General features: G+C 40.9%; 1 protein-coding gene across 1 annotated transcript in view; it reads left to right on the forward strand.

Moving 5' to 3' along the window:
• LOC121386515 (39S ribosomal protein L37, mitochondrial-like) overlaps positions 1-17,918 on the forward strand; it is a 31,294-nt gene that overhangs the window by 7,529 nt on the left and 5,847 nt on the right. Inside the window, exons 4-7 of the mRNA XM_041517443.1 lie at positions 2,468-2,565; positions 3,026-3,162; positions 8,426-8,547; positions 10,916-11,098. Of these exons, the coding sequence (XP_041373377.1) occupies positions 2,468-2,565; positions 3,026-3,162; positions 8,426-8,547; positions 10,916-11,098 (540 nt within the window). The remainder of the gene's footprint in view (positions 1-2,467; positions 2,566-3,025; positions 3,163-8,425; positions 8,548-10,915; positions 11,099-17,918) is intronic.

The following is a 17,918-nucleotide window of genomic DNA, read 5'->3' on the forward strand; positions in this document are numbered from 1 at the left end:
ATATATTGACTCACACACACTTGATAGAAGGTTTGTTACAGTCTGATTGTTTATGTATATATTGACACACACGCTTGATAGAAGGTTTGTGATAGTCTCTGATTGTTTATGTATATATTGCCTCACACACACTTGATAGAAGGTTTGTAACAGTCTCATTATTTATGTATATATTGCCTCACACACACTTGACAGAAGATTTGTGACAGTCTCTGATTGTTTGTGTATACTGTAAATCATGAAATTAATGCGTCATATTATTGCATCCGTACATGAGTGAACAAAAATGCGTATTTTTATTAATGCGTCGGGCAAAAGTCCACATCACATAAAAACCACAGTTGTGTTCTTATTATATTGTTTGGGCTTCATCTTTCATGTTAAAAGAAGTCAGTAGTTGTTTTGACAGCTACTACATAATCTGAAGCTAATCGCATGGTGGGTCGACCAGGAAGCCCTAATTACTTAAAGTTGTGTAATTAGTATAACTACACCTTATTGTTAAGGGTATGCCTCGCACTTTTGTGTGGTGATTGCTTCTAATTAATCCACCAGTAGGAATAAAAGGTAAACGGGTCACTATTGCAGGGCACAATATTTCACGCGAACGCAGACGTATTATTCTAACAAATGTTTTTGACTGATTTTATACACTTGATGCGCAGCACAGGAATAGACGTTAACAAATACGATATATTGCAACAGTGACAACTTGCGACCAGTCTAACTTAAAATGCCATGTATAGAGTCGAGCCAAATGGTTTGAAGAAATATGCACGGATTGTTGGTTGCGGTTATATAATTTTCTACTGTTTCATTTTTAAAGGAATATATTTAGTAATAAAATTTGTTTATGATAATTTTACAAACGTTTAAAACAGTTTAAATGTATACAATAATCCAGAAGTGTAAGAAAATTTGAAAAATACTCACATCGCAAAATGAACTTTTTAAAAACAAAACATTTGGAACATCATTGTATTATATAACCGCTATGATATTCCAGGAAAGTGAAAATAGAATGGCAACATCGAAACGAAAGATTCTTGAAGTATTCACAAAACGACATTTAACAAAAATTGTTTTTGTATTTTGTTTCATCTTTATATTATAAAAGTTTTATTTTTTATTTAGAAGTATTATAGTAAAATCCTGCAAATTTTTTGTATTGGGAATGAGACTAAACAAAATGCGTCAAGTTATTATTGCGTTGATGTGTTCGCCGCATTTTTCGCATTAATTACTTGCTCGCATTAATTTCATGATTTACAGTATATTGACTCACACACACTTGATAGAAGGTTTGTCACAGTCTCTGAGAGAGAGAGAGAGAGAGAGAGAGAGAGAGAGAGAGAGAAAGGGGGAGGGAGGGAGGTATACCAGAGTTTTTTTCGGTATCATCATTATCATATAATAAGAATAAAATTTGTATTAGACGACCCTCTGGCGAGCATAATACATTATTTTTATTCGTAATATACGATATTGACGATACCGAAACACACAAGGGTAATAATCTTTTTATCATATAAGCTCAAGCTTAATACAGTGTGTTTTTGTAAACTGTACACGCATGTTTAATTCATGTCCACCATTACTAAATATTCAAATGATCTAAGAATATGTGGCACAGTGTGTGGATTGGATTGGATTGGGTTGGATATTGCCTCACACACTTATGAGCTGTGGTGGCAGTACTCATGACAGATATACGTGCCACCGGTGGCAGGCTATGCTTACCTTGTTGTTGTAGGAGTAGGATTTTAGCTCAGTCGGTTGAGCTCTCGGCTGAAGTGCTTGTGTAGCAGGATATAACCACCTCAGTGGATCCATTCAACATATTTGGTTTTTCTTGTTCCAACTAGTGCACCTCAACTGGTCAAAGGCTGTGGTATGTGCTTTCCTGTCTGCGGGAGAGTGTGTATAAAAGATCCCTTGCTGCTAATGGAAAAATGTAGTGGTTCTCCTCTGATGACATATACCTGTCAGAATTACCAAATGTAGCGGGTCTCCTCTGATGACTACATACGTATACCTGTCAGAATTACCAAATGTAGCGGGTCTCCTCTGATGACTACATACGTATACCTGTCAGAATTACCAAATGTAGCGGGTCTCCTCTGATGACTACATACGTATACCTGTCAGAATTACCAAATGTAGCGGGTCTCCTCTGATGACTACATACGTATACCTGTCAGAATTACCAAATGTAGCGGGTCTCCTCTGATGACTACATACGTATACCTGTCAGAATTACCAAATGTAGCGGGTCTCCTCTGATGACTACATACGTATACCTGTCAGAATTACCAAATGTAGCGGGTCTCCTCTGATGACTACATACGTATACCTGTCAGAATTACCAAATGTTTAACATCCAATGGCCAATGATTAATTAATTAGTGTGCTCTAGTGGTGTTGTTAAACAAAAACAAACTTTAACTTGTTATTATTGTCGTTTCAGGTGTGAAGCAAGCGTGTATTCTGACCAAGAGTGAGTGTCGTACTGGTTTCCCTCCGTCCGTTCACGAGTTGATTGGTCAAGTCGAGATACCCAACCAGGTAGAGTTGGTGTTAATATGTAGGCCTACATATATATGACAGCAGGAATTTCCCCTCCTTCACTTCATCCATTTCTCCCTGTGTGTCTGTCTGTCTGTCTCTCTCTCTCTCTCTCTCTCTCTCTCTCTCTCTCTCTCTCTCTCTCTCTCTCTCTCTCTCTCTCTCTCTCTCTCTCTCTCTCTCTCTCTCTCTTTCTCTCTCTGTCTCTCTCCCCTCTCTCTCTCTCTCTCTCTCTCTCTCTCTCTCTCTCTCTCTCTCTCTCTCTCTCTCTCTCTCTCTCTCTCTCTCTCTCACTCACTCACTCACTCACTCACTCACTCACGCACTCAACTAACTGACGAAATAGCCATACAACACTAAACTAAATAATCCTAGTTAAAAGTTTGAAATGTTATGATGTGTAATTAAAAAACCTTTATTTTCCTTTTTACCACATTTTCCTTGTTGTTGTTGACAACAGGACCTGTTGTTGCAGCGATACATCATGCAGGCTCACGTCTGGGACCCCACACAAGAGAAACTGCCAAAGAGAATTGACACCAGCAAAGTGGGATGGAAGTTCAACCGAGAGTACGGAATACCCCGGGGACGTTCCGCGTAAGTTCTTTTTTTCTTTCTTCAAAACATGTACCTTTTCTATCCCACATTGTCACATATGATGGAATCTTTTTCTCTCAACGGCCTCGGTGGCGTCGTAGTTAGGCCATCGGTCTACAGGCTGGTAGGTACTGGGTTTCGGTTCCCAGTCGAGGCATGGGATTTTTAATCCAGATACCGACTCCAAACCCTGAGTGAGTGCTCCGCAAGGCTCAATGGGTAGGTGTAAACCACTTGCACCGACCAGTGATCCATAACTGGTTCAACAAAGGCCATGGTTTGTGCTATCTTGCCTGTGGGAAGCGCAAATAAAAGATCCCTTGCTGCCTGTCGTAAAAGAGTAGCCTATGTGGCGACAGGGGGTTTCCTCTAAAAAACAGTGTCAGAATGACCATATGTTTGACGTCCAATAGCTGATGATAAGATAAAAAATCAATGTGCTCTAGTGGCGTCGTTAAATAAAACAAACTTTACAAACTTTACTTTTTTTATGTGCGAGTAGCCTATGTGTCAGAATGGCCATATGTTTGACATCCAGTAGCCGATGAGAAGATAAAAAATCAATGTGCTCTAGTGGCGTCGTTAAATAAAACAAACTCAGTGTGCTCTTGCGGCGTCGTTAAATAAAACAAACTCAGTGTGCTGTAGCGGCGTCGTTAAATAAAACAAACTCAGTGTGCTCTTGCGGCGTCGTTAAATAAAACAAACTCAGTGTGCTCTAGCGGCGTCGTTAAATAAAACAAACTCAGTGTGCTCTAGCGGCGTCGTTAAATAAAACAAACTCAGTGTGCTCTAGCGGCGTCGTTAAATAAAACAAACTCAGTGTGCTCTAGCGGCGTCGTTAAATAAAACAAACTCAGTGTGCTCTAGCGGCGTCGTTAAATAAAACAAACTCAGTGTGCTCTAGCGGCGTCGTTAAATAAAACAAACTCAGTGTGCTGTAGCGGCGTCGTTAAATAAAACAAAATCAGTGTGCTGTAGCGGTGTCGTTAAATAAAACAAACTCAGTGTGCTGTAGCGGCGTCGTTAAATAAAACAAACTCAGTGTGCTCTTGCGGCGTCGTTAAATAAAACAAACTCAGTGTGCTCTAGCGGCGTCGTTAAATAAAACAAACTCAGTGTGCTCTAGCGGCGTCGTTAAATAAAACAAACTCAGTGTGCTCTAGCGGCGTCGTTAAATAAAACAAACTTTACTTTTTCTCTCAGGGCAGGATGTAGTCCAGTGGTAAAGTGCTTGCTTGATACGTGGTCCTCTAAGGATTATTAAATGGCTGTCTTGAGTTTACTGTCATGGTAACATCTTTACGACTAGCAGATCACATTTGATGACTAACACAGGGATTCTAGAATTCTTATAAAATCCACTAGCCATGGGATCAGTGATTTAAAAAATGTAGTAGCCACAAGTTAGAATTCACTAGTCTTACTTTACCTTAAGTTAATACAATTTTACTAAATAATAGTAATAATCAGATATGTCCCCTTCATAGTCCATTCCTTGACATGGTGAGAGGGCTTGTATGTCTCAGTGACCCAGAGAGCTATGCCAGCAGGAGCTTTGGCTTCTGTTAGGGACACCCAAGCTGTAGAGGCTAGACTGATATGGACTAAGGGTGAGGTAACCCTAACAGAAACCTCGAGTGCTGAAGTTAGAGATATTGGGCCGCACGGCACACTCTAATAGACCACACAGGCCTTTCCCCAGGATTTTTTTTTAAGGCACTTACATTTTTAGCATTAGTAAAACACAAATCAATCCAAAATAAGTGGGGTAGTGAGTTGAAAACAGTTGTTTACTTTCAATCCAGCTAATCATGTTTTATTGTATTTTTAATGTAAAATTATTATATCATTTATTTTATATTTCTTTAATTTTTATTTAATGCTGACTTCACAGTATATTCCATTTATATAAAATAAAAAAATAAAATAAAAAAACCGTTAATAAAATTAATATTTACTGTCTTTTTAAAATCCAGCTAACTTATTAAATGTCACCTCACAGTCTTACAAATATATATCTAACATTATCTAACTATATGATTATTGTAAATTAATTCAGTGTACGTTTTTGAACTGCAATTTGTATAAATACTGCATGTTCCATTGCCCGTGATTGCGATCTGCATGCGTGCTCTCGATCATAGGTACGAAATTAACGAAGACAAAGGAAATAACGAAACTGCATTGATGCAAACAACTATTGTTTTTCTACAAATTTACATCACAATTTACTTCTGTGTAATTGTATTGTTTAATGTCTCTCGATACGTGGGTGTCAGCTGACTCTGAAGCGTGACGTATATTCGCACCAAAAGGTCTCCTCAGTTCAACCAACGAACGTTCTTCCTAACGTTCACAAACTATTTGATTGGTGTCTGTCGTGTCCATTTGGTTCAACGTGAAGCACACAAGAAAGTGTAGCGAACGTTTCGCGTTTTCACTCTATCTGGCTGAACTCAGCTCTTGGGATAGCCTATGTGTCTTTCATCCCTGAACTGGCATGTGTATTCAAATTGACACGCATTGTCGGTTTGTTTTTATTACTTTGGTTCAAAGACTTTACAAAGTTAAAATAACAAGTTACAGATCTTCCAGACACTGAATCACCATCACATTGCTGTCATACATGTACATGTTGAATGCATGCCGTTAAAATTAATAACCGTGATTATTAAAGTAAGCAAAAATCATTAGGCCTACGTACGCTGTATTCTGGATAACACAGTTTCTCGTTACCGGTCGCGAGATCGCTATTATAGTATTAAACTAATTGAATATTTGGTATTATTATTATGTTTGAGGTGTCGGATAGATTATGTAAACGTTTGTTCACATCAGAAGATAGAAAATGGCTTAGCCAAAATTTCAGCATCTTGCAAATTTTATTAGCCATTTTTTTGTAAAAATTTGTTTTAATTAGCCAATGGCTAATTTGGTTACTGACAGCGCGAGCCCTGAATGTTTTTAGTGTGTGTGTGTTTTGGGAAGGGGGTGTTAGGATAGAAATGATCTATTGCCAACTTAACTTAACTTTTAAAAAGTGCTTCATCTATCGTTTATTCAGTTAAAAGGTGCAAGTTGATTCTGTCAATTGGCATCTTCTTTGATCGGCCTTGAAGCTTGATTGCTCAGCACGGGAATCCCGTTACGCGTAAGCGCCTTCCTGGCGGATTAGCGGTCCCAGTAGATAAGGTAAAATTACCAAACACCAATTGTGAGCAGATGACTGGTCCATTGTTAGGTATTTAGGGAGTGTTTACCCTATGATAGTGATTAGGTGTGCTTGATACACTGGTACACAAGTTTTTTGCAAGAGGTTGTCGACTGTTGCCACACTCGTACTTGTGATTTTTCTAGAGCACTCAAATCAAGGCATAGCGGCAGTTGATTTAAGGCGCTTCCACGCCGTCAAAGTGCTTACTTTACGGACCAAGGCGTGTCGGACCGCTACGCCTAACGGCCCTGGGGAAACCCCTGCCACAATACCATGCATCAACAGCTATTGTGACTATATCAGATATAACACTTAAAGAGGGAGATAGAGCTTAAAAACACTAATATTGGAGGCTTGGGGTGGGGCCAGTGTATTCATATTTATAAAATAGACTTAATTGCAACATTTGACAAAAACAAAATTCACTAGCCGTTGGGCATGGCAATAGTAGTTATTTACTAGCCCAATATTGAATATCACTATCCATGGCAGTGGGTGTACAGACAATTGCTCACCGGACAATACCTCACCGGACAATTGCTCAATGGACAATTGCTCACCAATAAAGTGAGAAATAGGACAATTGCTCACTACAATTGCTGATTTTTTTTATCAATAAAATTTTATTTTAGGTTATGGTATGTGTGTGTAAATGGTTGGGTGGGAGTGGGAATCTCTGATAAATAAATAGTTGTGCCTTTAGAAATTCGATGTTTTATGTTCTTTTTTAATAACAAAAGAAAAAATATCAAAGGTGACCATGATTACCTAACTCCAGTGCCTTCTAAAAATTCTGTTATTTTTTATTAATAAAATAATAAATAAAATTGTATTAATAAAAAAACCTAAGGGTGAGCAATTGTCCTGTTTCTCACTTTATTGGTGAGCAATTGTCCAGTGAGCAATTGTCCAGTGTCCAGTGAGCAATTGTCCGGTGAGGTATTGTCCGGTGAGCAATTGCCCTACATTCATGGCAGTGGGGCTACCATAATCTAGAAGCCCTGACTAACATTACATATTAACGATATTTCCCTCTTCAAACTATCAGTATCTGTATTTACAAAGTGTGTGCTGTCGTCCTAATGTTTGTAGTAGGTTAAACTGCACGTCATCTTCAATGTAGCCCAGTGGTAAAGCGTTTGCTTGATTAGTGGTCGGTTTGGGATCGATCCCCGTCGGTGGGCCCATTGGGCTATTTCTCTTTTCGGCCAGTGCTCCATGACTGGTACATATAAAAGGTCGTGGTATGTTGCTATCCTGTTTGTGGAATGGTGCATATAAAAGATGCCGCTGTTATACAATTCTCTATTCTGATTGGATGACATCACTAAAAAAGTTGAATGATATCTTGGATAAACCTCAGAAAATTACGTCAAATGGGACGTCACTATGTAAAACAGGTCATGGAAAGGATGTTAGAAACGAATTTATGTGGACTTTTTAACTAAATCCATTGTGTTGCTTGTGATTATAAAAATTGTTTGACATATTTTTGTGAATTTATCTACAAATGTATGTATAACAGTCACAAATTTATAATAAAATTGCTTCACCTACACTACACGATTTTATACCATTTGTGACAGTCACAAATTTATAATAAAAACACTTTGTTACACTATACAATTTTATACTATATTTGACTGTTATACATTGATAAATTCAACAAAAATTACAATTAATTCTTATATGACATTGCTGCTGAAGATGTTTGACTATTTGTCACCACATAGGACAATGTTGAACATGCTGAGACTCTCACTCTCTCTCCTCTCTGCCCTTTCTCCTCTCTCCCTCTTTCCTCTCTTCCACCGTCCTCCCTCCTCTTCCTCCCTCCCTCCCTCCCTCCCTCCCTCCCTCCCTCCCTCTCTCTCCTCTCTCTCTCTCTCTCTCTCTCTCTCTCTCTCTCTCTCTCTCTCTCTCTCTCTCTCTCTCTATCTCTTTCCTCCCTCCCTCTCTCTCTCTCTCATTGTCTCTCGTTTCTCTCCCTCCCTCTCCTGTCTCTCTTCCCTCTCTCTCAATCAATGATATTTTACTATCACACAGGACGATGTTGATGAAGAACATGCTGAGACTGTGTCAGACATTGGCAGGACGTTACCCCAGCATAGCCAATGACTTCAGGCTCATTTATAAACCATATCTCGGAACCCACTACTATTACAAAGGTAATCAGATTGTGTACAGGTCTGTTCGATACAAAGACTTGGACCCTAATCTCGCTGGCGAAATGCATTGAGTTGTTCCTCGACGTAATTCGGCTCCAGTCGTTGAGAGATATTAGTAGTAGTGAGAAGTCAGAAGTCACTGTTATATTTTGGATCTAAACTGATTTCAAAAACAAAACCAGACAACACTCATTTGTTACCTTGTCGGTCTGTGTCCGTGTCAGTACATTAACACTTGACAGTCAAGCATTCATTCTTGGCCAATTCTTATTCCAGCCAGTGCTCCAAAACTGGTGTAACAAAACCAGACAACACTCATTCGTAACCTTTATTTCATGTATTTATAAAACATCTATAAGTGAATATATGTCAGTAAAAAGTATAAACTTGTACCCACTCAACGTGATTTTTGTTAAAAATTAATCCAGTAGTCTAAAGGTTAAGCAGTTGATAATTAATGTGTCATTGTTATGTTAAAAGAAAAGTAATAATTAGTTATTTCTGGTATTACTGGCCAAGAACGATGCACTCAACACATTTTATTTAACGGTTATATGGCATCAGACATATGGTTAAGGACCACACAGATATAGAGCAAGGAAACCCGCTGTTGCCACTTCATGGGCTACTCTTTTCGATTAGCAGCAAGGGATCTTTTATAAGCACCATCCCACAGACAGGAGGCCAAAACTGAATGCTTTACTCAGGCATCGAAATAAGCATTGTGTTTGGTAACCCATTTACAGGTTACCACAAAATATAGCCTGGTAACCTATAGGTTACCACAACTACATGAAAGTTAAAATTGATTTTCTGTTCTTACTACTACTTTTAAGGCTAAAACACGGACGTTCTAAAATTGTATCGGTGCGCGCGAACATTGGTACGAGAAACGAACTCAGGAAGTAAATTTATCTAGTGGACGCTGTTTAAACGCGGAATGACTATAATTGCTTGCAATTGCACAAGTGCGTGCAAACATTGATGCAATTCCTTACGAGAAAATGAAACGCGGAAGTCCGGAATGCATAGCCTGGTATACGTTCAGAAACGAAACTACTGTTACGTTGAAATTTTTGTCGAGAATGAAACACTGTTCTCGACTTTTCTTACATGTGGTAACCTCCCGGTAACCTGAACGACCGTTCTCGACTTATTTCGATGCCTGTTTACTGTAAAGTGTTAATGTACAGACTGGCATCAAAGTTAAAAACACAGACCAACAAGGTTACAAATAAGTGTTGTCTGGTTTTGAGGGTGTACTTTTTTCTATCTCACATGACCGCTTATGATAGAGTGGATTTTTCTCCCATTCATTTGATAAATAAACCATTATTAGTGTTTTCCTTAGAAATTTGGCAAGGCATGGTAGACAAAACACTTTGGGGGCATTTTTACCATTTTCATGGCACTTTTTTTTTGCATTAAAGACAAAAAATATTGAAATAAACAAATGTAATTATTGTTTTTGCTTTAATAAATGAATAAATGAAATGAATATTTTTATTAATTAATAATACATTTTTTTTAGTGTTTCATCAAGGCAATTTTAGAATTAATTGTTGAAAAAGGTTTGTTTAATCTGAGGGCAGCATGGCACTGATTAAGGCAAGATGGTATTGGACTACTGAGGCATGGTGCTGCACCATGCTAAAACAAGGCTAGGGAAAACTAATTATTTTACACAAACAAACAAAGATGGCTGAAAAAGTAACCTCTTTATTTGACCGTTTTATCATAAATAAACTACACTATCATATTTGCTGCATCCGTTTCATGTGTTAAATATAATTTAACTCTACAAATTAACAAGATAGCTTTTATAATGAAGGTTTTAATAACAAAATATTTATCTAAAACTAACCAACTCGCATTAATATTATATCATTTATTACCAACGCCGTAATGCTCTCCATGTTAAACGCAATGACGACACAGCCCATGCAAGACAGATTTATTCCACATGGGCTGATGTCATCGGATGTGTCTAGTCTTGCATGGTTAGGGATGGGAGAATATCCTGTCTGTGGGATGGTGCATATAAAAGATCCCACACTACTAATGAAAACATTTTGCAGGTTACCTCTTGTAAGACTAACATTAAAATTACCAAATGTTTAACATCCAATAACCGATGATTAATAAATAAATCTGGTCTAGTAGTGTCGTTAAACGAAACGGAGACAGTTTTGATTCTTTTCCTGATGTAAGCTGTGTCCAGGAGCATGTCATTCTTCTATGTATATTATATGTAACTCAACTGGCGTTCTTCCTAGCTCTCCGTATAACATGAAAAATGGCGTCACTTTCTTAACAGGTAAAATATGTCCAAACAAGTTTATTTGTATAGAATAACATTTCGTTACAGATAAACTGATCAACATCCAGGGCCTCAGTGAATGGCTGCTGTCGTCCAGGAACCCTCTGCTGCCATTTGCCGATGTAGACGAGGTGGACGGGACGGCCGCAAAACCCCTCGACACCATTTACCCAATATTCCCAACCATCGACCTACTCAAAGAACACTGCTACAGTGTTCAGAACCAAACAGGTAATCACTTGGTAGGCCATCCGTGAAGTATCGGGTAATCACTCGGTGGGCCATCCGTGAAGTATCGGGTAATCACTCGGTATGAAGTACCAGGTGGGGGGTGGGGAGTGATGTATGTGTAGCCTAGTGGTACAGGTAATCACTCAGTGGGCCATCCGTGATGTATTGGGGGGCGGGGGGGGAGTGATGTACATGTAGCCTAGTGGTACAGGTAATCACTCGGTGGGCCATCCATGAAGTATCGGGTAATCACTCAGTGGGCCATTCATTAAGTATCGGGTAATCACTTGGTGGGCCATCAGTGAAGTATCAGGTAAACACTCAGTGGGCCATCCTTGAAGTATCGGGTAAACACTCGGTGGGCCATCCTTGAAGTATCGGGTAATCACTTGGTGGGCCATCCGTGAAGTATCAGGTAATCACTCGGTGGGCCATCTGTGAATTATCGGGTAATAACTCGGTGGGCCATCCATGAAGTATCGGGTAATCACTCGGTGGGCCATCCGTGAAGTATTGGGTAATTACTTGGTGGGCCATCTGTGAAGTATCAGGTAATCACTCGGTGGGCCATCTGTGAATTATCGGGTAATCACTCGGTGGGCCATCTGTGAATTATCGGGTAATCACTCAGTGGGCCATCTGTGAAGTTTCAGGTAATCACTCAGTGGGCCATCCGTGAAGTATCGGGTAATCACTCAGTGGGCCATCTGTGAAGTATCGGGTAATCACTCAGTGGGCCATCCGTGAAGTATCAGGTAATAACTCAGTGGGCCATCCGTGAAGTATCGGGTAATCACTCAGTGGGCCATCTGTGAAGTATCGGGTAATCACTCAGTGGGCCATCCGTGAAGTATCAGGTAATCACTCAGTGGGCCATCCGTGAAGTATCGGGTAATCACTCAGTGGGCCATCTGTGAAGTATCGGGTAATCACTCAGTGGGCCATCCGTGAAGTATCAGGTAATCACTTGGTAGGCCATCTGTGAAGTATTGGGTAATCACTCAGTGGACCATCCATGAAGTATCGGGTAATCACTCAGTGGGCTATCCGTGAAGTATCAGGTAATCACTCGGTGGGCCATCTGTGAAGCAGGGTGTCTCGAATTTTTATAAAATCCACTAACCATGGGATCAGAGATTTTCAATATTTACTAGCCACGATTAAAAATTCACTAGCCCTACTTTACTTTTAATTAATACTATTTTACTAATAATAATAATGTCACCTAAAGAGGGAGATAAAGCTTGAAAAAAACACTAAGATTGGGGGATGGGAGTGGGGGCAGTTTATTCATACATGTGTATTTACAAAATACATGTATACTAAAATGCAGCATTTGACCACTTTTTTTCACTAGCCATTGGGCATGGCAATGATAGTTATTTACTAGCCCAACATTGAATACCATTAGCCATGGGAGTGGGGCTACCATAATCAAGAAGCCCTGTCTGGCATGGCAATAGTAGTTATTTACTAGCCCAACATTGAACAGCACTAGCCATGGGAGTGGGGCTACCATAATCTAGAAGCCCTGACTGGCATGGCAATGGTAGTTATTTACTAGCCCAACATTGAACATCACTAGCTATGGGAGTGAGGCTACCATAATCTAGAAGCCCTGTCTGACATGGCAATAGTAGTTATTTACTAGCCCAACATTGAACATCACTAGCCATGGGAGTGGGGCTACCATAATCTAGAAGCCCTGTCTGACATGGCAATAGTAGTTATTTACTAGCCCAACATTGAACATCACTAGCCATGGGAGTGGGGCTACCATAATCAGGAAGCCCTGTCTGGCATGGCAATAGTAGTTATTTACTAGCCCAACATTGAACATCACTAGCCATGGGAGTGAGGCTACCATAATCTAGAAGCCCTGTCTGACATGGCAATAGTAGTTATTTACTAGCCCAACATTGAACATCACTAGCCATGGGAGTGAGGCTACCATAATCTAGAAGCCCTGTCTGACATGGCGATAGTAGTTATTTACTAGCCCAACATTGAACATCACTAGCCATGGGAGTGAGGCTACCATAATCTAGAAGCCCTGTCTGACATGGCAATAGTAGTTATTTACTAGCCCAACATTGAACATCACTAGCCATGGGAGTGAGGCTACCATAATCTAGAAGCCCTGTCTGACATGGCAATAGTAGTTATTTACTAGCCCAACATTGAACATCACTAGCCATGGGAGTGAGGCTACCATAATCTAGAAGCCCTGTCTGACATGGCGATAGTAGTTATTTACTAGCCCAACATTGAACATCACTAGCCATGGGAGTGAGGCTACCATAATCTAGAAGCCCTGTCTGACATGGCGATAGTAGTTATTTACTAGCCCAACATTGAACATCACTAGCCATGGGAGTGAGGCTACCATAATCTAGAAGCCTTGTCTGACATGGCGATAGTAGTTATTTACTAGCCCAACATTGAACATCACTAGCCATGGGAGTGAGGCTACCATAATCTAGAAGCCCTGTCTGACATGGCGATAGTAGTTATTTACTAGCCCAACATTGAACATCACTAGCCATGGGAGTGAGGCTACCATAATCTAGAAGCCCTGTCTGACATGGCGATAGTAGTTATTTACTAGCCCAACATTGAACATCACTAGCCATGGGAGTGAGGCTACCATAATCTAGAAGCCCTGTCTGACATGGCAATAGTAGTTATTTACTAGCCCAACATTGAACATCACTAGCCATGGGAGTGAGGCTACCATAATCTAGAAGCCCTGTCTGACATGGCAATAGTAGTTATTTACTAGCCCAACATTGAACATCACTAGCCATGGGAGTGAGGCTACCATAATCTAGAAGCCCTGTCTGACATGGCAATAGTAGTTATTTACTAGCCCAACATTGAACATCACTAGCCATGGGAGTGGGGCTACCATAATCAGGAAGCCCTGTCTGGCATAGCAATAGTAGTTATTTACTAGCCCAACATTGAACATCACTAGCCATGGGAGTGAGGCTACCATAATCAGGAAGCCCTGTCTGACATGGCAATAGTAGTTATTTACTAGCCCAACATTGAACATCACTAGCCATGGGAGTGAGGCTACCATAATCTAGAAGCCCTGTCTGACATGGCGATAGTAGTTATTTACTAGCCCAACATTGAACATCACTAGCCATGGGAGTGAGGCTACCATAATCTAGAAGCCCTGTCTGACATGGCGATAGTAGTTATTTACTAGCCCAACATTGAATGTCACTAGCCATGGGAGTGAGGCTACCATAATCTAGAAGCCCTGTCTGACATGGCGATAGTAGTTATTTACTAGCCCAACATTGAACATCACTAGCCATGGGAGTGCATGAGGCTACCATAATCTAGAAGCCCTGTCTGGCATGGCGATAGTAGTTATTTACTAGCCCAACATTGAATATCACTAGCCATGGGAGTGAGGCTACCATAATCTAGAAGCCCTGTCTGACATGGCGATAGTAGTTATTTACTAGCCCAACATTGAACATCACTAGCCATGGGAGTGCATGAGGCTACCATAATCTAGAAGCCCTGTCTGACATGGCGATAGTAGTTATTTACTAGCCCAACATTGAATATCACTAGCCATGGGAGTGAGGCTACCATAATCTAGAAGCCCTGTCTGACATGGCGATAGTAGTTATTTACTAGCCCAACATTGAACATCACTAGCCATGGGAGTGAGGCTACCATAATCTAGAAGCCCTGTCTGGCATGGCAATAGTAGTTATTTACTAGCCCAACATTGAACATCACTAGCCATGGGAGTGCAGGAGGCTACCATAATCTAGAAGCCCTGTCTGGCATGGCGATAGTAGTTATTTACTAGCCCAACATTGAACATCACTAGCCATGGGAGTGAGGCTACCATAATCTAGAAGCCCTGTCTGACATGGCAATAGTAGTTATTTACTAGCCCAACATTGAACATCACTAGCCATGGGAGTGAGGCTACCATAATCTAGAAGCCCTGTCTGACATGGCGATAGTAGTTATTTACTAGCCCAACATTGAACATCACTAGCCATGGGAGTGAGGCTACCATAATCTAGAAGCCCTGTCTGACATGGCGATAGTAGTTATTTACTAGCCCAACATTGAACATCACTAGCCATGGGAGTGAGGCTACCATAATCTAGAAGCCCTGTCTGACATGGCGATAGTAGTTATTTACTAGCCCAACATTGAACATCACTAGCCATGGGAGTGAGGCTACCATAATCTAGAAGCCCTGTCTGACATGGCGATAGTAGTTATTTACTAGCCCAACATTGAACATCACTAGCCATGGGAGTGAGGCTACCATAATCTAGAAGCCCTGTCTGACATGGCAATAGTAGTTATTTACTAGCCCAACATTGAACATCACTCCACTACCATAATCTAGCCCTGTCTGATGGGAGTGCCCAACATTGAACATCACTAGCCATGGGAGTGAGGCTACCATAATCAGAAGCCCTGTCTGACATGGCAATAGTAGTTATTTACTAGCCCAACATTGAACATCACTAGCCATGGGAGTGGGGCTACCATAATCAGGAAGCCCTGTCTGGCATAGCAATAGTAGTTATTTACTAGCCCAACATTGAACATCACTAGCCATGGGAGTGAGGCTACCATAATCTAGAAGCCCTGTCTGACATGGCATAGTAGTTATTTACTAGCCCAACATTGAACATCACTAGCCATGGGAGTGAGGCTACCATAATCTAGAAGCCCTGTCTGACATGGCGATAGTAGTTATTTACTAGCCCAACATTGAACATCACTAGCCATGGGAGTGAGGCTACCATAATCTAGAAGCCCTGTCTGACATGGCGATAGTAGTTATTTACTAGCCCAACATTGAACATAGCACTAGCCATGGGATAGTGAGGAACTACCCATGGGAATGAGGCTACCATAATCTAGAAGCCCTGTCTGATGGCATAGGTTATTTACTAGCCCAACATTGAATAGCCATAGTGAGGCTACCATAATCTAGAAGCCCTGTCTGACATGGCCCAACATTGAACATCACTAGCCATGGGAGTGAGGGCTACCATAACATGGCTATAGTAGTTATTTACTAGCCCAACATTGAACATCACTAGCCATGGGAGTGAGGCTACCATAATCTAGAAGCCCTGTCTGACATGGCGATAGTAGTTATTTACTAGCCCAACATTGAACATCACTAGCCATGGGAGTGAGGCTACCATAATCTAGAAGCCCTGTCTGACATGGCAATAGTAGTTATTTACTAGCCCAACATTGAACATCACTAGCCATGGGAGTGAGGCTACCATAATCTAGAAGCCCTGTCTGACATGGCATAGTATTATTTACTAGCCCAACATTGAACATCACTAGCCATGGGAGTGAGGCTACCATAATCTAGAAGCCCTGTCTGACATGGCGATAGTAGTTATTTACTAGCCCAACATTGAACATCACTAGCCATGGGAGTGAGGCTACCATAATCTAGATCTGACATGGCGATAGTAGTGCCCAACATTGAACATCACTAGCCATGGGAGTGAGGCTACCATAATCTAGAAGCCCTGTCTGACATGGCGATAGTAGTTATTTACTAGCCCAACATTGAACATCACTAGCCATGGGAGTGAGGCTACCATAATCTAGAAGCCCTGTCTGACATGGCAATAGTAGTTATTTACTAGCCCAACATTGAACATCACTAGCCATGGGAGTGAGGCTACCATAATCTAGAAGCCCTGTCTGACATGGCAATAGTAGTTATTTACTAGCCCAACATTGAACATCACTAGCCATGGGAGTGAGGCTACCATAATCTAGAAGCCCTGTCTGACATGGCAATAGTAGTTATTTACTAGCCCAACATTGAACATCACTAGCCATGGGAGTGGGGCTACCATAATCAGGAAGCCCTGTCTGGCATAGCAATAGTAGTTATTTACTAGCCCAACATTGAACATCACTAGCCATGGGAGTGAGGCTACCATAATCAGGAAGCCCTGTCTGACATGGCAATAGTAGTATTTACTAGCCCAACATTGAACATCACTAGCCATGGGAGTGAGGCTACCATAATCTAGAAGCCCTGTCTGACATGGCGATAGTAGTTATTTACTAGCCCAACATTGAACATCACTAGCCATGGGAGTGAGGCTACCATAATCTAGAAGCCCTGTCTGACATGGCGATAGTAGTTATTTACTAGCCCAACATTGAATATCACTAGCCATGGGAGTGAGGCTACCATAATCTAGAAGCCCTGTCTGACATGGCGATAGTAGTTATTTACTAGCCCAACATTGAACATCACTAGCCATGGTAGTGCATGAGGCTACCATAATCTAGAAGCCCTGTCTGGCATGGCGATAGTAGTTATTTACTAGCCCAACATTGAATATCACTAGCCATGGGAGTGAGGCTACCATAATCTAGAAGCCCTGTCTGACATGGCGATAGTAGTTATTTACTAGCCCAACATTGAACATCACTAGCCATGGGAGTGCATGAGGCTACCATAATCTAGAAGCCCTGTCTGACATGGCGATAGTAGTTATTTACTAGCCCAACATTGAATATCACTAGCCATGGGAGTGAGGCTACCATAATCTAGAAGCCCTGTCTGACATGGCGATAGTAGTTATTTACTAGCCCAACATTGAACATCACTAGCCATGGGAGTGAGGCTACCATAATCTAGAAGCCCTGTCTGGCATGGCAATAGTAGTTATTTACTAGCCCAACATTGAACATCACTAGCCATGGGAGTGCATGAGGCTACCACAATCTAGAAGCCCTGTCTGGCATGGCGATAGTAGTTATTTACTAGCCCAAC

The sequence above is a fragment of the Gigantopelta aegis genome, chromosome 12 (assembly GCF_016097555.1).
Source record: "Gigantopelta aegis isolate Gae_Host chromosome 12, Gae_host_genome, whole genome shotgun sequence".
In the NCBI taxonomy this organism is placed as follows: domain Eukaryota; kingdom Metazoa; phylum Mollusca; class Gastropoda; order Neomphalida; family Peltospiridae; genus Gigantopelta; species Gigantopelta aegis.